Source organism: Rhopalosiphum padi, chromosome 4 (genome assembly GCF_020882245.1).
Source record: "Rhopalosiphum padi isolate XX-2018 chromosome 4, ASM2088224v1, whole genome shotgun sequence".
Classification (NCBI taxonomy): Eukaryota; Metazoa; Arthropoda; class Insecta; order Hemiptera; family Aphididae; genus Rhopalosiphum; species Rhopalosiphum padi.
In genome coordinates this window covers 13,464,377-13,485,530 of record NC_083600.1, presented here as the reverse complement: position 1 = coordinate 13,485,530, position 21,154 = coordinate 13,464,377, and the positions used below count along the sequence as shown (strand labels likewise).

The window sequence follows — 21,154 nt, the reverse complement described above, 5'->3', positions numbered from 1 at the left end:
ATGAAAGCCGAAATGATGTCTAAATTATTTCCATAATTATCAATAACTTAAGCAATTCAACGTCCAAATTTAAAATTTAAATATTTTATAACTTACAGATAATACCGAGTATAATATAACTACCTACATAAGATCAGTAATATAGGTAGGTAATTACTCCATAAATTAGTTATAAGATATACCATAAAAAAAACTGGTCATCTAAATAAGTTGAGATATTAGAAAAGAATCTCACTTAAAATAGAATTTATTGACTGCTGGTAGAACCACATTAAATATCTTATTTTGTTAAATTTAATTCTGATTTTATGTCTGATTAAAAAAAAATCAAACAAATTATTATGAAATTACAGAGTTGTCTTTTTTTTTTTAAACTCAAGACTTCTATTTTTCAATCATTCTAAGAAATAACAACAATTAAGTTGTTTTTATTGATTGTATGCATGAAATGCTGTGTTAGAAGTATTTACAATAATATCTTATTACGCAAAGGTGAAAATTAAAAACAATTATAATTTCGCTCGAATAAATTATTCTCTCAATTATTATTGTTGTTTCAAATTTCAATTCTTTTTATTTATAATTAGATTTTAAAACAAGAAAATAAAAACTGTAGATACACAATATTTTTGCTTCAAATAATTATTTATTTTGATAATAATAACTTGTCTTTTATCTTTAAAATTAAAACAATCTGTGTATTTAATTATTTAAAATGTATTTAATGGTGATTTAATGTTACATCTTATAAATTAAGAAATTATGAATACCTTGAGTTATATAATAGTTCATGAATATGAGCATTTAAATTATATGATAAAACTTTATTGATAATAAATAATTTATGGAATAGTAACATAAAATAATACCTAAAAGTGTACATAAGGAAAGTGTTATTGGTTAAAATGAAACATTATAATTATGTCAATAATTTAAAGAGTAGTGTATGTTTTAAACATATAATCATAGAAAGCTTTACATTTAATAAGATGAAAAAGTTCAACAGAATGTTTAGAATACTGAGAATTTAGAAAGTAATAGTATCAAGAGTATTTCGACCTCCGAGTTTATTAAATATAATAGATAAACTCCTCTTAAAAATAATGACTTGAAATTGATTGGTAAATTTAATAAGTCAATATATAATCGTGACTGTTTCAATCAATAGCAATACTTAAGGTATTACTATTATCTAACATGCATTTTTGGTAGACAAATTACATGTCAACAAAAAATAATAATATAAATATATATGTAATATATAAATAGTAAAACAAGCATGTAAAGCTGCATTTTCATTTAGTTTCAGCCTTAATAGTTGGCACAAGTATAAAATCATTTTCATTTGTTCTGGTTTGAAGTTTCTGTTTGAGATGATGTACAAGGCTTGTCTTCAAGAACTATAGGTATCCATGCTTGGTTATGTAATGCTTGCAAGCCTAAACTTAATTCTGAAACAGTAATTTATTATTTTAGTTAAATTTTAATTAGGTAATAAATTAGTTTTGGTACTGGTGGATCGCGACCTGTATTGATTCATAAAAATATTATGTAACCGTACAATGTACACATTTGGTTAAAACTGCATAAATTATTTTTTGTTTAAGGCATTGAAAATAATTAACAAGTAAATTATTATTTTTAAGTATACTGGGAACATGAAATAGAATTAACCTCAAAGAAAGAACATTTTCACAAACTATGTTAAGAAAAAAATTCAGATTTTTATTAATTACTGTTATTAATTATTATTAATACCATATTGTTCTTAATTTTTATACAAAATATAAAATACTACTTAATCTACTGAAAACAAAAGGACAGAAAATTTATATTCCTAAAAAAGCATAATAAATATGGTATGATATAAAATGAGTTTAAGTCCAATTGACTATAGGCTATAAGTATATCATGCAAGGGTGACCTATGTAACAGACATAATGTGTTCCCGACAAAGTTCATTAGAGAGATAACAATTGTAAAGCAGGTGGGCTACTTATAAGTATTATAACTTTTTTCTTTTATTACCAGAAGATGCAGATTTCTTTCTTTTGTGATCTTTTGATGGATTGAGATGCGAAAATGGAGCTTCTAAATCTACTTGAATTGTATTGCTGAAAATTAATGTAATATAATATATGTTTACTAACATAAAAAAAAAAACTAACTCAGTTTTGGTCAGAGTAACTCCTTTTTTTGGAGAGTCATTAAGTTGCATATGAAGAGAATACATTTCTGCTAAATGTGATAGTTGGTCTTGTTCCTTTTTTGGCATTGGATGCAATCTAAAATATAAACTACTTTTAGTTACAATTAAAAAATATACACAAAATGAACAATAAATAATTACCTTAATTCAGATTGAGCAGGATCACGTAAAAAACGAGATACTTTTTCATTAGCTGAAGTTATAACAGAAAAACTAGGTTTAACTGAGCGAACTCTGCGTAAACCTCCACGAATTTCCCTATCACTCTTCTAAACAAATAATACATAACTGTGTTGTTATTATTATTACTTTATTATATTGACAAAATATTACAACAAAATTATTTTTATTACCTTAAGAAAATTATTTCTATGCCACATTGGCATACGCCCAGGTCCTCTTCCTTCAGCTAAAGAACTATTTTGTAAATTCACAGATAATAATTTCTGACAATCAATTTTCATTGGTTCGGCATCATCATCAGTTACTCCACCAGCTCCACATGCATTACCAACCCAATCACTCTGTTCATCATCTCCTAAGTATTATATAATTGTTTTTTATTGTCATAAACTCATAACTTTATTATATATAATTCTTATTAATATTGGTTTTACCTTCTCTTCCTTCATCATTAGTAAAAATTCCAGCTTCACTTTCAGAGGAACTAATACTACTTGAGCTACTAGCAATGTCTATATCCATTGATTTGATATTTGAAGTACCTTGACTACCAGCTATAATTTCACGATTACTGCGTTTTCTTTTACCAATAGCCAAGATCAATGATCCACAGTTTCTAAATTGTTAAAGAATTATGTAATAATTAATCTAATGAATTTTAAATATGAATAACAGTTGTATTCATATAGTTGAACAAAGAAAAACATTAAAACAACAATAGTACCTACCTTGGCATACTAGCTGAATGACGTGTAGTTCTTCTCTTCTCACTGCTACTACTTTGAGAACAACTACTTGTCATTTGCGAAGGAAACTTTACATCTGGATCTACTATCATCTTTTTGAATTTTCTTTTTCTTAAAAAAAAAAAAAAGTAATAATATAAGTTAGTATTTAATCAATGAACAATAATGAGAAAAATTGATTTAACTAATAATATTTTAACTATTATAATTAAACCTTCTTGTGAATGGTCTTCCAGGGGTAAAATTTTCATTGACAGAATCTGATTCCAAATGCATCAATTGTTTTGATAGTAAAGCAAATCGAATTGGCTGTGGAGCACCACTTATATCATCCGAATCACTCTATTTTTGAAATAGATCATATTATTATTAGTCTTAACAAATTATTAATATTTGTAAAATCTTTTAAAGTGTTCTTACATGATAAATACTAGACACTCCTACATCTTTGGAATTACTACTAGAATCATCACTTTGAGCTTTATTGTCAGGATATGCTAAAACATGAATACAAATAAGTTTGAAAGTAATGAATAAGTTAATTTACAATGTAATTTATAACATACCAACGCTACTGGCAGATCTTGTTCGCCGCCTGAATCCTATTGGTCGAATGAATTTGTTTACTTTATCCATTCTAAACTAAATAAAGAATATTCATCATATTAGATTATAATATTTGATCATTTGATGATAAGTTGAATAACTTAGCCAATAAACGTAAGTTATAGTTTTGTTAAGTATTTAACAGAGATCTTTTCTTAAGTAACTTTAACTTGATTACATAGGTAATTAGTAATTACATGAACAATACAACAATATGATTACAAATGAAAGATCTAATGGATACAGATTCTGTATTACAGAATATGTTGATTAATATATATTTTATTCAAAACAGATCAAATTGATGCCCTTTGTTGCCCTTCATTTCCATCAGAAATAGATAAGAAATATTTTAATGTGATCATAGACTAATATTTTTCCAACACCAATAACACATAGTCTTGTCTATAATTGAATAAAAATTAGTTAAATATTAAATAAATAGGTATTATTACATTATTACTGTATTTTAACATAAATTAGATACTTAAATAAAACAAATAGCTAACCTATTTGAGCTTTGATATTAAAATAGTTAAACACCAACTAAAAATAGGAAAAATTGAATCAAAAAATGACATAACAATTTAATTAAATTAAGTTTGTTAAATTTGCCTACAACAAATTTATATTTATCAGGAATATAAGACGTTTGCCTTAGATAACAATGCATTATGATACTTCAAAAATTACATTTTTTATGGAATAAATTAAGCTACCCTATTTTTTTATCTATGACTATAATCAGAATTTTGTTAAATTACAATTTATAGTTACTTGCAACATATTATTAAAAACTATCATAAAATAAAAATAAATCTTATTTAGTAGATCTGAATAACAGAATTATTAAATTTGTACATTAAACATGTATTAGTTTTCTTTTAAATTCTTACTTCTATAAAAATTTAAACAATGTAGGTTATTTAGAACCGAAAATAACCGAGGGAGAGTTATTGATGGAATTGAAATTAAAAATTTGTTTAGATTAGCTATCTATTAAAAGATGCAACCCATTATATAAACAAGTTATAGAGTTAGTTGGTTAATGATAAAAATTGAACACAATTCAAACTAAAAAAATCTAGTTTATCCCTTATGATGTAGTATAATGACAACATACTAAGCAGTTAAAACATACAATAGTAACTACAGAATATAATCTGAAATCACATCACTTTGTATCGTTATTCATATTGTAATATAATAATTACCATAGAAAATCAAATAACCTACAATGTGTAGACAAGTTAACACGACATGGGTCCTTCTATAGAATTACAAATTTCAGACTATTATCCAAACCACAGAAGTGAAGTCGTTCACATAACTACAATGTCAAAATGCCACACAAATTTGATTCCGTTCTTGTACTTTTATAATTCACCAAGTGGGTGTCTAATAAGAACGCCTAAGGTAAACGAATGAAGGGATTGTTTAATTCACTGCCAAACGAACGCCATTTTTAAGTCGATAAATGATTATCCAAATCAAAAATTTAAATTTATGAGCATGAATAGGGGATGATCGTAAGACTAGATCAGGGCATTAACCGTCAAATCATGTTACACTAATTTACAATACATCGATGTACAATGTACCTGTTACAAAGCATTCGGCAAGTACGTAATGTATGATCATTTAAAATGGGTAGTACCCATTGTTTGATTTCATTATTTACCTTTCGGGCGTGCAGACGCGCGACAGCACAACTCAAAGTGCCCGGCACTGGTCGCATAAGTAGCTCTTCGTTTACCGCACCATTTGTCCTACACGAAATATTTATTTTAACGTATCACAGTAAGTCGATATGACTGAACGTGTTGTCGCACTGTCGTCAACTGAGCGCTATAAGCGCGGAGTGCTATTGAGACTACTCAATAAATACGGTAAACGGTTCGTTCACAGACGAATCAGTCGCTAGACTTTCACCGTTCACTCAGCCTGTCGTTCTTTTGTGCGGCGACGACAATTTTCCTTCCTTTTCTACTCGGCGCTCGATCACCACACAAAGGACTTATCACACAACCGAACAAACTAACGACAAAGCAATCACTATTAACTACAGCGTCTGCGTGAGGCTGCATGAGTCGTGGTATTGTGGTAATAACCACAATGGTGGTTAGCGCAAATTATCACACCCGAAATGGTTCTTGGCTACACTGTGATAATAAAAATTCCGTATACAAATTACAAATTGAATGCAACTGGTCGGCGGTCAACTGAAGTTTAAGTACTTGGCGCCGCCAACTGCGACGTTTGGACCGTTTGGTTAATCACATACACACATGGCAGTATGCCAGTATGCCACTATGGCAGACGGTAGTAAAACCACGTACTACGTGGTAGCATAATACTATATACTGTATATTTAAGCCACGAGTACTACTACTACTACATAAACAGTAGTCAGTCACTAGTCATTACTGAGTACGGGGGTAATGCGTCAATATACCTTGTCACTCGATATTTCATATGACTTAAACAATTAAACCCATTTCTAAGTTATAACAGAAATTAAGATATTCGAGACCAATGAGTTCAGAAAGTGGTCCTCATTCTTCATCAATGTGTAGTAAAGAGTTAAGATTACAAAAAAACACATACCATACACAGGTACACCCTCAGAAAAATTCATGGTGTTGCTAGGAACAGTCTTGTTGCATACAATTTTTAGAAACGCTAAACTATTAAATAACAAAAAAATGTGTAAGTGTTAACTGAAAGTCTATTGATAGGTTTTTTCTTACACTTTAAACATACTTTGATTCTCATCAATGTAACAACCTTACAATTGAAGAATAGTAAAAATTACACAATAAAGAGCTCTAATATTTGTTTCACCAACCCAATATTTTAAAGGGATGTATAAGAGTTTCATAATGATTTTATATTGAAGTTGATTTAATGCACATAGTGGAATGTGGAAACAAGACATACAAGATCTAATAAGAAGTTACTATGCAAGTTCATAGAAGTTTTATTCTTAAATAAATAACAAGAGTATATTGAAATTGACAAAATGTAAATTAGATTAAAGTTAAAATTAAAACCGTCCACTCCTTGCTCGCCCTGTGTACTTGGTATCTTCTCTAGTAGTTCTTCCCTGACGTCTTCTCCTTTCTTTTTTTTCTAAAATCCATTCTCTACTTTTTTTTACTAATTTTGATGCACGCCCTTTTGTCATTTTTTCCCTGTAAATCAAATAAATAAATAAATAAAATATTACATCACTTGTAGGTATTTATGCCATTATTACCTTTTTGATGTATAATTAATTTGTGAATTTTCTGTACCAAGTGCTTGAGGCATAGGCATAGCACCACCAGTCATTAAAACAAGAAAGTATTTTTTTGCTTTAGTACTATCAGGGAAATCGACCAACAAACCTCCAAAAAATCCAGCTTTTCTTGCTTGTGATACAACCAAATCTGTTTGATGTACATTTTCTGGATAAAATTGAAAGACTGCTCTTGCATTGCGTCCCTAAAATCAAATCAATTAATAGTTAATTATATATTCTATTGATTCATTTAAAAATTATAATTATAATTTAACACTTACCAAGCAAGCTAATAATGACGAAAACAAAGTATATAACCTTTTTGCAGGTTTATGTGATGATTTATCTGCATTACATAACCATTGTAATGTGCTTACACTGTATGCGCCATCAAATGTACCGGGTTGAAATGGAACGCCATCACCAATGTCTCCCAACAATAAATCACCTTCGACTTCTCTTTCTTTTGCTACTTCTAATAACAATTTGCATTGTAAATGGTTAATTTGATATATTTTAGTTAGTTTATAAAAAATATTTACATTCTATGCCTTACATGAGAAACCTAATATTTTTATAAATAATTACACAAAGAATAACAGAATATATATATTTATAAAACTTAATTACACATATTGTATGTAAAAAATGGTAATTGTTATTAGAACATGTAATTTAGACTTGTAATAGCATGTAATATGCTGACATTTTGAATTACAGGAATAGATTCATTGACATACTTAACATGGATTCTGAAATGTCCATTCCAAACCAAACATGACCAGAATCTTCAGCAACACTGCCACTTAAACCAGAACCACAACCTAAATCTAATAGTAAACAAGTTTCGTCTTCTGGCAACATCAACAATTCCATACACCTTTCGGCCATTTCTAATTGAATGTTAATCATACGAGAACTAAACAAAAAAATAGTATTAATAGAATTGTGTAAAGACTATGTTATGGTTACTTACTTTTGGGTATACTTTTGAGCCTCAACGTCATTGTAAAACTGTTGAAAAAAAATAATGATATTATGAAATATGTATTAGTACATTATAAAACTGTCATGCCATTTTTTTTTAACAGACATAGTATAATATAAAAATAATGAATAATGTAAGATTATAAATAATACAAAGTTTTAATATACAGTAGCCTATGTTTAGGTCTGAATTAAAAAATGGCTTATAACGATTAAGTAATGTAAAAGTAAAACTCACAATTTCTGGTGGAGCTAAATGTTCTGGACGAGACATCTTGTTAGTTGTTGACTCTTGCTACCACTATGAAATCAAAATAATTTTAATTTTTGAGTTATCGTTAAATTCGTAAGCACATTGTTTTTGAGAACTACTGCAGTACCGCGAAATGCAAATCGAAAATCGTGTTATCATCACATGTCGTTATCTACCACAATAAGCTTATCACGGACAATCATTCGACGTAGTGTGAAAATAAAAAAATCATAATCTGTAGGCACGATGTATCTTCTCTACGTCGTGTCTGTAGGTTTATGGGTCCATATTTGCGATACACCGCTATCGAGCGGTGACAAACGGACAGCCGGTCGCGGAATCACCGACCGTTAGATGGCGACACTAAGTCTGCCGGTCTGCATTTACTTAACGCGTGCATCGAAGTATCGAACGGCGTTCTCCATTGGTGCGGTCGAGCGGTCCGACGGCACGACCGACCAACGGCGTTTGCCGTTTTAGCGATTGACGGCGTGATGCATCTGGGACAGTGCCACAGCCACACTGCCACCAGTCGTGGGAGTGTGGGACGAAAATCCCCTCACCCCTGACGGGATGCGTAGAGAAAGCCTTTCCAAGTCCCAACAGCATTTAACAGGACAATCCCTTTTTAGTAAAAAATATACGATCATCTTCGTATCGTAGCTGTGACGGGACGACAATCGCAATATTCAAGTTGCGAATTCGTGACAAAGATACTTAATATTTTTAAAATTTGTACGGCGTGCTGACGAGTGGCCAGGATAATGCCGCGCGTTTAGCGGGCGGTCGACCACCAATAGTCTAAGGCAACTACAATATTATAGGAAATGCGATGGTCGGCGGTGGTAGTGTGGTACAGTAGTGCAGAAGTACAGTGGTACGAGACTACAAGACACAAGTACCACGAGCATACGACGCAACCGCCGCCACCCGTCCGTCCACAGACCACCACCGACCGCCCCGCCGGGCGACGACTATATAATATTATAGACTGCAATTTATATACGCGGCCACCGTGTCTGTGCGTGCGTGCGTTTCGTGTGTTACTGTGTTAGCACTCGGCAGTCAGCGATAACGCGTCGTATATTATTATTTGTTATTATTTATTTATTATTATTATTATTATTATTATTACTATTATATAAAAACGATTGAAAATTAAAATAAAAAATCGTATCGCCCCGCGCACGTCGTGTCGCGACTCGCGGTCATTCGATTTAATATAAATACATAAAAATTGTGTAAACGTTTTTTTCTTCTCTTCTATTCCCGTTTCACGGTTTTTCGTCGTCGTCGTCGCTGTCATCATCATCATCATTGTCATCATCACAATATTATAATATAAGAAAACAACGATATCGTTGGGTTGTATGAAATATGTCCATTAATATATCGTTTTAAAATATTATGCCGAATCGTCGCGTGCCGCATCTCCGTAACTACTGGTGTAGTGCTACTACGGTTACGGTTGTCGTTGGCCGTCAACGTTCGTTCGCACGGTGGTGAATCGTTTCGCGGTCCTCATCGTCGCTGTTTCTCGTGCGTTTGCCGATACAACAACGATAGCGGTCCGACACTCCGACCGGCAACGACAGGGCCGACTGACGATATCGTGTCGTACGTGCATGCAGTAAGACACGCCGTCGTCTCGTTACGTGATGATGTCGCGTTATCGCCGGGCGACGTACGATACCGCCTAAAAAGGGCATATGCCCACCGCCGTCGTAACGGCGCGCTTTACGTCGGTCAGCAGCCGTGCTTAGTGGTGTCCGTCAGCCACAGCGGCCGCGACCACGGCCACGGGCGTTTGTTAGTGTCCGTCCAGCACACTCGGTGACCGTCACTTCGATTATGTAAGTGTACGCTGGCACGCCGTATTGTTATTGTTGACGAGCTTTGACCCCTCCTGTCCGTCACACGACACGGGTGTTTGACAGCGAGTGTAGCGGGTTATTGGGTCACGAAAAGTCTCGTCATCTCACAGGCTGGACGCTGTCCGTTTGCCACTGTCGTCCACGAGTTAAGTTTCGTTATTTATTTATCAAGCTTCTTTTTTTTATTTTGTCCAGAGTCTAGCCAATTGTTGACAGTACACCCAGCCCCCTCCCTCAACCGTACTTTTGATCGACTACCATTGTGACACGATGCGTTTGCATGGACGGTGTTCCTGAAAACCCGGCAACGCGTTGCTGGCTACCGATTGAGATATGGATGGCAGCAATGGAGCCAAGCAAGCGGATAGTTGGCACAAGCATGAGCCGTTCATGATGGTCGAAAAGCAGAAAAATAAAAGTAAGTGTAACGCTAACAAACTTTAGTAATGTTATTAGCTGTTCATTTGAGATTTCCTTTAAAACTGACTGGCATTGATTTTAAACTAATTGCGGTTAATATTTAGATATTGCCCTGACAACCTTTGTCATGTCACTGTGTCTTCAGCTGAATTAGATTTAAGTGTTTTGAAATGTTTTTTTACCAGATGTTGGAAGCGTCCTTGAATGATTGCCTACATTTGAATACAATGAATTCTCTATGCAACACCATATGTTTAGACAACTGTTTTGATAATCAAATTGGATTTCTATTGTTTAGAACAAATGCCGCTTATCTTTTATAATTCAATTTTTGTATACCCATTTTAAGATTTATGTGCGAGAAATTAATAATCAATTATCCAACTACTAATAACTATAGATTACATTTTAAACATTCACATTAACAATTGTGTGATGCAATAATTTGTTTTCTGTTTTCATTGACATCCTCCTCATGCTAGCTGCTCAATATTTTCTCCATTTTTGTTTAAATGCTTTTTCTGTTAGGAATAGTAGGTACCAATGTATGATGAAAAATTTCTTTAAATTCCTGTTCACCAAAAAGTGAGTTAATTAGTATTTATTTATATATAAATAAATTAGACTAGTCACAGTCATAAAATATTAATGTGTTCTGTATGTGAGTAACTATAAATTATAAATGAAATTCAGTAACTGTCTGTATACTTACCTACTTTATTGCTTGGTATACCCCCAGAAAACTGTATAGGTGCTAATATGAAAAGTTTATTTTATAGTATATCAAAAAAAGGTTGAAATAGTTATTGAATGATTTGAAAAATAATGTTGAATAATAAATTGACAATATTTGTACTTAAAAAAAATCATGTGAACTGGTTGATACTTATTACGGTTTTTAAACTGTCTTTATAGATGTATAGGATATTAATGGTTTCATTCAAACAATCCAATAGCCTATTTTATTTTTCATTGTGCATTATGTATGTTTCCAATTTACAAAATAACTGTAACTACCAATAGGAACTAAATTAATAAATTTACAGTTAAATACACGAATAAACAAGTAACATAAAGATAAAGTATAATAATATATATATAAGAATAGTTATTTGGTTAGTTCTACTGGTAATTTATATTTTCATTTTCAAAATGTCAAATGGTATTTGACTAGAACTCGGTCTCTGTGTATATATGATTTTGGTTTGCTTCTATTGGCTTTATTCAATGCTGCTGGTATTATGACATTTATAGTTGCTAAGGTTAACTTTATTCATCTTATTATTTAAAACCGTTGTATGGTTTTTAAACATATTTTTGGACAACCATACACAAATTGCTTTAAAGTATTTGTGTATACTACAGTTTTATGTGATTTGTATTAAAAATTAATTCAAATCACCTGTTATGTATGATATACATATATGTTTTATAAGTGATAAATTGGTGTAAAGTATTTCATTGTCTATGTTTGATATACACACAATATTGAAGAATATTGATCTATTTATTTACCTTGTTTAAACATATAATTTTAATATTAAGTGGATCAAAATTTAGATTATCGATCGATATCAATTAATTATTTAAAATGGATTTCCTTACTTGCATATTTTAATCAATTCACTGGCAGGCATATGGTTGGGGATTAGATGACATATACTAAAAATAGATTTGCTGTACTGTTGAAACTATTTATAGAGTTTTGTTAATCAGTCTACACGTTTTGAATTCCAAATTCTACTTGGAGAAGATTGTACTATGTATATATAATATATGTTATTAATTTAGAAAACTTATTTAATTTTTTAACAATTTAAAATGTACTCGATTACTATGAACTTGAATCAATGATCGCGCCAATAAGTATAATTTGGAATTATTTTAACTACAAGTGCAATTAGATAATAGTTTATTTTAATTATTTATTGTACAACAGATACCTACTGCAAGTAGCTAATTAAAAATAAATCAATCATTTAACAGCCAGGTTAATCTTAGTGTTGTGGCCTTGCTCAGTACATTATTTTTCTTCCTATTATTTAAAGAATTGTTTAATGATCAACATTAAGGATATTAGTTTTAGAACTATATCAAATAAATGTTAGTGAATGGTATCCTGTATTAAATAATAATAATATAAATAAGTATTACTCAAGGATAACTTACAATTAATTTCTTAGAATAATGTTTATTAATTAAATTGGGTACTTTTAATATTGATAATTCTTAGAAAATATTTATAAGGATTTGTTAATGCTTTTAGACAAATTTAAATAATTGCTTGAGTACTACCTTTATGCTTGCAATGTTGTTATACTTTATTATTATTTTATCAAGATCATGGCCAAGGATCTCAAGACAGTAACTTTGGTTTTGGCGGTGGTCCCTTGTATGGAAGACTTGTTGCTGAAGACCAATTACCAATGGTTGGCGGTGTTGCTCCAGTGCATGCTGATATCCATGCGATGCAAGCAAGAATACCGCCTCATTTTCGAGACCCATCATCAGCTCCACTGAGAAAGCTTTCAGTGGATTTAATCAAAACTTATAAGTTTATTAATGAGGTACATTTTAAATCATTATTTCATTTAAAATTATTGTTTGTAGATTTTTAACATTAAGCTATCTACAAAAGTAGTAATATTTATATACATTTTTCATTTTGTTGAACTATGCTAAAATAGAAGTGGTTTCTTAGATAATGTGTATTATTTTTTGATTAAAACAATATTTTTTCATTCTAATACTATTTATGAAGTGCGTATTTTCATATAGCTTACATAATGTGTTCAATTTTAAAATGTCAAAGGTCAGTTATTTAATCATAGTAACCAGGTTTTAAATATTAAGATAAAACTTACTATAAATAATGATTGCTTTGTATTACATTTCATTATCAAAATCATTTTAATAACTAATGCTTAATGTGTTTTTAATCTATATTTTAGTGGAATACAATAAACCTACATGTTTAAACAATTAATTAATTTTGTATGTTTTATTTTATATTTATTAACTATGTTCACTTAATTTATTATTTTTTTTTACATTATTTAGGTCTACTATGCTAAGAAAAAGAAAAGAGCTGGTGGTGGAGCAGTTGGATTGAGTAGTCAACCTCAAAATAATGGGGCCCCCGTTGAGGGGCCTGTAGCTAATAAAAAAGAAAGAAGAGTGTATAATGATGGTCACGATGATGACAACCATGATTATATAATTAGAAGTGGTGAAAAGTTTTTGGATCGCTATGAAATCATATCCTTGCTAGGCAAAGGGTCATTTGGACAAGTGAGTTGTATTATTTGATAAACATTTATGGCAGCTAAAGAAAAAAAAAATCAATTTTTTATTTTTATTTACCTAGGTTGTTAAGGCTCGTGATGAGGAAGAAGATTGTTATGTAGCAATTAAAATAATAAAGAACAAAAAACCATTCCTAAATCAAGCTCAAATTGAAGTAAGACTATTAGAAATGATGAATAGAGCTGATGTTGACAACAAATACTATATTGGTATGGGAAAAATATATAAAAATTTGTGGTTCAGTAAATAAAATGGAAAATAATAATTATTTACAGTTAAACTCAAGCGTCATTTCATGTGGCGTAATCATCTGTGCCTGGTGTTTGAGTTATTATCTTATAACTTGTATGATTTGATTAGGAACACTAATTTTAAAGGTGTTTCTTTAAATCTTACACGTAAATTTGCTGCTCAACTGTGCACGGCTCTGTTGTTCCTGTCCACACCGGACCTGTCCATCATACATTGTGATCTAAAACCAGAAAACATATTGTTGTGCAATCCTAAAAGATCAGCTATTAAAATAGTAGATTTTGGCTCATCTTGCCAGCTCGGCCAAAGAGTTAGTTATAAAAATTACATTTCCCCTTAAAAATTTTAATGTTCAACTTGTTTATTACAGATATATCAATATATTCAATCTCGTTTTTACCGTTCACCAGAAGTTTTACTTGGTATACCATATGATTTAGCTATTGACATGTGGAGTTTAGGATGCATATTAGTAGAAATGCATACTGGTGAACCATTATTTAGTGGAACAAATGAAGTATGTTTTTTTTATTATAAATCCAAATTACGTTAATAACAAAATTTTATTTAATGAAATTATATTATTCAGGTGGATCAGATGAATAAAATTATAGAAGTTCTTGGAATGCCACCCAAACATATACTTGATCAGGCACAGAAAGCTCACAAATATTTTGATAAATTGCCTGGTGTTGATTCATACACTTTAAAAAAACCTAAAGATGCCAAAAAGTATAGAAATCCAGGTGGTCGACGATTACATGATATATTAGGTGTCGAAACAGGAGGTCCTTATGCTAGGCGTTTAGGTGAACCTGGACATTCAGTGTCTGACTACCTTAAATTTAAAGTAAGACTACTGTTTTCAATAATTAATTCAATCACAAAACTATTTGACATATTCTAAAATATAATGTATATAATTATCTAGGATCTTATAGTACGAATGCTGGATTATGATCCAAAAACTCGAATTACACCATATTATGCTTTGCAACACAACTTCTTCAAGCGAACTTCTGAAGAGGGTACTAATACAGCTAGTGGTATCGCTCAAGCTGGACTACACAGCTTAGGTGCTAGTCCACCATTTAATAGTTTACCTAGTAATAATCTAGGGGACACTAATGTGCAATCATCTGGTAAGAATGCCTAATTAATATTTAATTTATGTTAAGGATATGTCTATGTTTTTATTAAATCTTAACAGTGAAAACAATTATAGACATTATAAGTGATATTTTTAAGACTAAATATTTATGTATGTACTTTTATTATTTTAATTGTTATTATTATTATTATTTTTTTTTATTTTTTTTTTTGCTTACCTTGAAGGAAACACTTTCCCTACACATTTTTACGCTCGATGACTATTGCTAAACTTTGGGTCAACGTATTAGATTTCAAAAAAAGTGTAAGTCAAATCTTAATAATGTGACGTGTGTTGTTTGTGTAAATAATATTATGTAATTTTGAGTAATAACATTAATTATTGAATTATATATTATATAAATGTATATACACACACATAACATTGAATTTGAATTTTTAATAATATGAATCATAATTTGATAGAAAAATCATTTTGCTTTTTTTGAGCACGGTATTATCTTAGTAGTAGGTTTTTACCATTTTTAATTTAATTTTTTTTTTAAAGTTGTTAGATTATAAACATGTTTTCTGTAGTTGAAATTCATACATTATTTTTATAGACAAATAATTGTATAATAGTATTAAACCTAAGAGTTATTTTAGAGGGAAAAAATGTATACCATGTATTAAAACATTTAAAACATACCTACAATTTGTACGAATCTAATACTTAATTGTTTAAATTAAATCACAGTTATCTACTTGTAGATAAACTTGTGTAAAAACTAATTTTTTAGTAAGAATTTTTTTAGTTCATGGCAATTAAAATCTAATGTACATACATTATACAGTTTTGTAAATCCTTTATTCAAAAAATGTATAGCTAAGCTTTTGCATTTATTTGAAATAACATAATATTTATTTTACTTAAAAGTTACTTAAAAGAAAAAATGCATTAAAGTAAATATTATTTTACCAAATCATACTAAGTAGTTAGTTTTTTAAGCATTTTAAAAACTTTAAGTAAATTGTCCCTGTCATGCAAATAGTGGCTAAATGAAAGAAAAATTTAGAATATGAAGTTATACAATTTTAAAATTTTCACTTGGCTACTTTTTATTTGATGTAAACAAATTACATATATATACTTTTATACTAAATTTTGGCCTTATTTAAATATGGTTTAACTGGTCGAAAGAAAATGTTACGTTATATTTTTGTTTAAAATGAATTACTTATTTTCATAGTTAATATAAAACTAAATGATATTAATTAAGTTTCATTGTTAAAATGTGTATTTAATTAATTAGTTTCTAATATTATAATTTATTATATGCATATTTAACGTTAACTTTTTATTTAAAGTTACTTATTGAAAATTAAGAAATATATTATTTTCAGTTTATTAATTTATTTTATTTTATTGCATAATTACATTAATTTGGTATTATTTATTTTTAGCAATGAGTTTTTTGTTCAACATACATACATAAGTGTATTGTTTATAAAAATATTAGTTAATTATTTTGGTTATGAAGTATTTATATTATTTACATTAAAAATGTTATGAAATGTAAAAATATGATATTTCTTAAATTGGTTTTAAATTATTTTTTTGAAGTACATAATCTAAAAGGATTTTTTTTTCATTTGTTTGTAAACAAAATTTATGATTATAATCCACATGTTTAGTAAAATTTAATTAAAAATTATTTTGTTTTTAATTTTTGAAATTAAATTAAGAAAATGAATTTGTCCTATTTATTTAGGTTTAATACTTCCATCGTATTTGCACTGATTTATCATAGTTCTATTGCTTGTTTGGTGTTAAAGCATTTTTGTTAAGTTTTTATTGCCTTTAAATTATTTTGTTTAGTAATTATATTAATAATAATAAGTAAATTCTTAATCTAATTAGTTTATTTTTTTTTAGCAATAAGATTGCGATCAGACCAGTGCCGAGGTAGAACTACAATGGATTGTGACCCTCCACCGATCGCTTCTATGTATCACGGTTACCAAACGGCACCAATGGCTAGACACCATCTGCCTCATCATGCTACAGTTTACCCAATGAACCCAGCATCTGCTGTCGGTGCTTTGGTTCACTGTCGACCCACCTCTTTGCCGTTCCTACATCCACAACATCACCCGTATCAACCAATACAATCGCAACCTCCACGCTCATTGCATTCATTGCATAATCACCCACCACCACCACCAGTACAACAACCTGTTGCACGAGTACCAACTTCCCATTCCAATCGAACTAAACAAGAACAAGATGACATGATTGGGGTATGTATAGGTCAAAGTCCTGTAGCAATAAACATAACATGATCAAATCGTATAAAATGTTGAAGGGATGATTTATACTTGTTTTCAATGTAAAAATCGAATAACTGTGATTAATTTAATGGGAAAGAGTATAATTATTAAATTCAGGTGATAGTAGGTATCTGTGCTGAGTAGTGTCAGAAATTCAATTTTATTGTTTCCATTGACATTGTTTTTGTTTTGTTTTTTTTTCTAAACAAAATCCTTATAGAATTTAACTATAACTTTATTTCAACAGATTTATTAGATTAAATTAAAACAAAATAAAGTGACAAATATTTTTTATCTGATACAATAATGTATAATTAGTTAATTACGTATTTTTATAAACTTACCAATCGCCATTTTTATCTTCATGTGTACGCGGATGACCTTTAAAACTACCTCAATTCATTTTGTTATTCTAAATACTAATACAGACAAATAAATTTTGAAATTATGTCTTAATATTTACTTACAATTGATTTAAACCCTATTTTAAAGTGATATAGTACCCTAACGCATATACAGTATTTGTATAATAAATTATCCTAAAAAATCTAAATATAAATTATTTCATTTATTTATTATTATTTTTTTTAAATTAATTTATTATATCAATTTGGTTATTGAAATTAATTTTTATTACACCCTTATCGGACAAAATCAAATTCAAGTTTAAAATAATCACACGGTGCATCATACATTAATACACAATACAATATTATAATTGATAAGAAATACATCTTTAATGGAAATAAGTATTTTTCTTAAATTCTAACTGCAGAGGAAACATTCTGTATTAATGTTTTGGTGCTTTTGCTGTGAACTCTATCGGCGGGGCTCATCATTTTTTTCTCTCTAAACCATTGCAATTTAAAATTATGCAACGACAATATACACACACAACGAGAGAATTCGTCTGTACAATTAAAGTCACAACGACGTATGTCAACAGTTTATGTTCGACTAACGTTTAACAACTGATGCGCATCGATTTCGTCTATATTATTATTGTCTTAGACTTTCGAAAACATGACTGATCGTATGTATATAATTTTTTATTATTAATATTATAATTATTATTCGCTTAAAAGAACCGATAACTTGCATAAGATAAAAATGGCCTGCGTTTATAACGACTAAACGTACTTATACGTATTTTAACACGATTTCGTTATTATTGTGTCTTCCTGGACTGTTTAGCATATTTTTATTCTTATATATTTTGTTAAAACAATATACATATATAAATATATATATATATATATATATAAACACACATGGTAGTCTAATAGTGCTAATAGTGTTACCCCAAGGATTAAGCGTTTCCACTGCCATAAGGTGTGTAAATATATATATATATATATATTATATTTATATATGGTGTGTGTATGTGTGTGTCTGTATTGTATTTAGATGTATTAGATAATCTTAAAGTCTAAAAATATAAATATTATATAAAGTGAGTACCTGTAGAAATCCGTTCGCTCAAATCTGTGTGAAAAAAAAAGCATCGGGATGTTTGTAGCATACCCGGATGCGGGATAATTTTACACCGTTGGTTTGGACCAACGAATTTCTAGTCTATGCCCGACTCATCGTCTGATGATGCTGTCGAATACGCTCTACTCACTCTTTCTTACACACGCAGACACACAGACTATTCTTACGCGACTATTGTTATGTAGCGACATTTATTAGCTGATTTTAATGACATGGCCACCGAGGTATTTTTTTCGTTTTTGTATCGCGGGCGCGTGTGTATAAATTTAACCAACAAAAAAAAAAAAAACGAAAGAAATAATATAATATGTGATAGAACAGGGTGGAATATCCTTAAAACATTATTTTGTTCATTTTGTACGGTGATCGTTTATTATATATTAATTTTAAGATTAAGTATATATACATATATATATATATATATATAATTTGATTTATTATATTATATAATTTTTTTTTCTTTTTTTTTTTATTATTAAAGACTGTTGTGTATATAGATTTAAATACTAATTATAATATTATATTATATGTATGAAATAGGAAAAGTTTTTATTTATTTTTACATTTTGTTTTGTTTTTTTTTCTTGTAACGCGCCGCCTTTATTTGACTAACTTTAATATCGTTTGTGAATTGCAGTTGTCTGTACTCACACACACATGTTCATGTCATACACACAAACTCATGAGACAATTAGTGTTGGGGGGTATGCTTATGTCAGTGGGTATACCATATCACTTGTGTCTGTATATATATATATATATATATTATATTATATACTTAGCCAAATCATTAGTAAATATTAAATAGTAATATTAGTAGGTATAACTACTATTATATATATATTATGATGTATGAGATATAGTTTTACTACTCGACCCGTGTCTCCCCACAAAAATTCACGATTTTAACATATATATACATTATATATGGATTATATATGGATTTTCTATTTTTTTTTTTTTATAATTTTAATCGTTTATAATCGTCTGTCTGTCAGCATATTTTATTATTATTATATTATTAAGTAAAATGAGATATATGTAACTGTGAAAACAAAACATACCTTACAGATGATTTTTTTTTTATCATTATTATTTATATGTATTATAAATGTATACGGCGTTTAAAAAAAGAAAAGAAAAGAAAACAAACAAAAACAAAAATTAGAAAAATTATTTTCACCATGTACTCACATTGCTTATTACGTCCTACGTTCGTTGCAGTGTACGCTTCTGAAACGTCAATTGGTTCCTGAGTTCCTTTGAGGTTCGGTTTCCCTGCAGCGTCAAAGACTGGAACAGCACAGCGTCATGACGCCGCGTATAGACGTTTACCTATGTCCAGACCGGTAGTTGACGCTAGACGCGACGTCTGGACGCTGCAGGGAAACTGTACCTTTACAAAAAATATATCTGAATTGGTTCTGAAATTTTGAAAGCAATTTCGTTTTTCCTTTCTATTGTATACAAACCCATGGACCATTACCATTTAGTTTGTGTCTTATGATGTGGTTAAAAATGTGAACATTTTTAATCTAATTTTATTCAATTTGTTTAAATTATAATATTGAATGTCGTCTTTTTTATATATATATATAAAAATCAAAATACGTACAACTCATAACTATTTGAAATATGCAATTTAAAAATAGGGGGACTCAATTTGTATGTGTTCTGAAAAAAATAAGTACCTATCTATCTATAATCAATTGAGACGTGTCGTATAAAATATCAGCAACCAGTAATTATTAAGAAAGATATTTTTAATTATTTTGACGTCAATTGTTTGTTTAGGTATGGGAATCATTACGAATGCAGCCTCTTTTCCAATAAGGGCGTTATATCCTGCATGGTATCATCTATCGTTATTCCTTTTTGTACTTGATATTCTTAAAAAAATAAACAACAGAAAAACTCGGATATACATATATGTATTATGTACCAATTTTAAGAATACAGTGTTTTTATAAATAAAACTCAATGTATCTTGTAAATAATTAGAAATAAGAAGTATGTAATAATATAATTTATAATAAATAAATTATTATATAATATCATATAAATTTAAATTTTCATATTGGTATATATTTATATGAATATTAAACGTATTAATAAAACTCA

At 29.5% G+C, this 21,154-nt stretch overlaps 3 protein-coding genes across 6 annotated transcripts; 1 reads left to right on the top strand and 2 right to left on the bottom strand.

Annotated features, from left to right (window-relative positions):
- Window positions 1-701: 701 nt before the first annotated feature.
- On the bottom strand, window positions 702-5,803 carry LOC132929146 (G patch domain-containing protein 2-like). 2 transcript variants are annotated; one of them, XM_060994273.1, is made up of 11 exons: window positions 5,426-5,803; window positions 3,705-3,780; window positions 3,559-3,635; window positions 3,353-3,480; window positions 3,121-3,249; window positions 2,827-3,008; window positions 2,563-2,747; window positions 2,351-2,478; window positions 2,169-2,285; window positions 2,029-2,114; window positions 702-1,451 (listed from the first exon to the last, which is right to left on the bottom strand). In XM_060994273.1, exons 1-11 carry the CDS (start codon window positions 5,480-5,482, stop codon window positions 1,342-1,344), a joined length of 1,275 nt encoding a protein of 424 aa, XP_060850256.1. In that variant the 5' UTR covers window positions 5,483-5,803; the 3' UTR covers window positions 702-1,341. The 2 variants fall into 2 exon arrangements, with proteins under 2 accessions (XP_060850256.1, XP_060850257.1); XM_060994274.1 differs by having other exon boundaries at window positions 3,705-3,775.
- Window positions 5,804-6,690: 887 nt separating this feature from the next.
- LOC132929147 (probable 18S rRNA (guanine-N(7))-methyltransferase) lies at window positions 6,691-8,485 on the bottom strand. Its single transcript, XM_060994275.1, has 6 exons — window positions 8,253-8,485; window positions 8,004-8,041; window positions 7,768-7,946; window positions 7,309-7,502; window positions 7,004-7,230; window positions 6,691-6,938 (listed from the first exon to the last, which is right to left on the bottom strand). Exons 1-6 carry the CDS (start codon window positions 8,286-8,288, stop codon window positions 6,791-6,793), a joined length of 822 nt encoding a protein of 273 aa, XP_060850258.1. The 5' UTR covers window positions 8,289-8,485; the 3' UTR covers window positions 6,691-6,790.
- Window positions 8,486-9,299: 814 nt separating this feature from the next.
- Window positions 9,300-21,108, top strand: LOC132929145 (serine/threonine-protein kinase minibrain). 3 transcript variants are annotated; one of them, XM_060994272.1, is made up of 11 exons: window positions 9,300-10,120; window positions 10,337-10,559; window positions 12,902-13,128; window positions 13,622-13,852; window positions 13,929-14,076; window positions 14,143-14,429; window positions 14,490-14,636; window positions 14,709-14,969; window positions 15,051-15,261; window positions 15,455-15,533; window positions 17,145-17,285. In XM_060994272.1, the coding sequence occupies exons 2-10, from the start codon at window positions 10,475-10,477 to the stop codon at window positions 15,487-15,489; spliced, it is 1,632 nt and encodes a 543-aa protein (XP_060850255.1). In that variant the 5' UTR covers window positions 9,300-10,120; window positions 10,337-10,474; the 3' UTR covers window positions 15,490-15,533; window positions 17,145-17,285. The 3 variants fall into 3 exon arrangements, with proteins under 3 accessions (XP_060850255.1, XP_060850254.1, XP_060850253.1); XM_060994271.1 differs by lacking the exon at window positions 15,455-15,533 and adding an exon at window positions 20,828-21,108 and having other exon boundaries at window positions 9,302-10,120; window positions 17,145-17,509; XM_060994270.1 differs by lacking the exon at window positions 15,455-15,533 and having other exon boundaries at window positions 9,302-10,120; window positions 17,145-18,561.
- The last annotated feature ends 46 nt before the right edge of the window (window positions 21,109-21,154 follow it).

Coding starts and splice junctions, on each gene's coding strand:
- LOC132929146 (XM_060994273.1), bottom strand. CDS start 5,482: ATGCGACCAGTGCCGGGCACTTTGAGTTGTGCTGTCGCGCGTCTGCAC. Junction 3,636..3,704: donor AAGATCTGCCAGTAGCGTTG/GTATGTTATAAA, acceptor TTCATGTTTTAG/CATATCCTGACAATAAAGCT. Junction 2,115..2,168: donor GTTACTCTGACCAAAACTGA/GTTAGTTTTTTT, acceptor ATTAATTTTCAG/CAATACAATTCAAGTAGATT.
- LOC132929145 (XM_060994270.1), top strand. CDS start 10,475: ATGGATGGCAGCAATGGAGCCAAGCAAGCGGATAGTTGGCACAAGCAT. Junction 13,129..13,621: donor CTTATAAGTTTATTAATGAG/GTACATTTTAAA, acceptor TACATTATTTAG/GTCTACTATGCTAAGAAAAA. Junction 14,430..14,489: donor CTTGCCAGCTCGGCCAAAGA/GTTAGTTATAAA, acceptor TGTTTATTACAG/ATATATCAATATATTCAATC.
- LOC132929147 (XM_060994275.1), bottom strand. CDS start 8,288: ATGTCTCGTCCAGAACATTTAGCTCCACCAGAAATT. Junction 7,503..7,767: donor CATTTCAGAATCCATGTTAA/GTATGTCAATGA, acceptor AATTGTTATTAG/AAGTAGCAAAAGAAAGAGAA. Junction 6,939..7,003: donor ATTAATTATACATCAAAAAG/GTAATAATGGCA, acceptor TTTGATTTACAG/GGAAAAAATGACAAAAGGGC.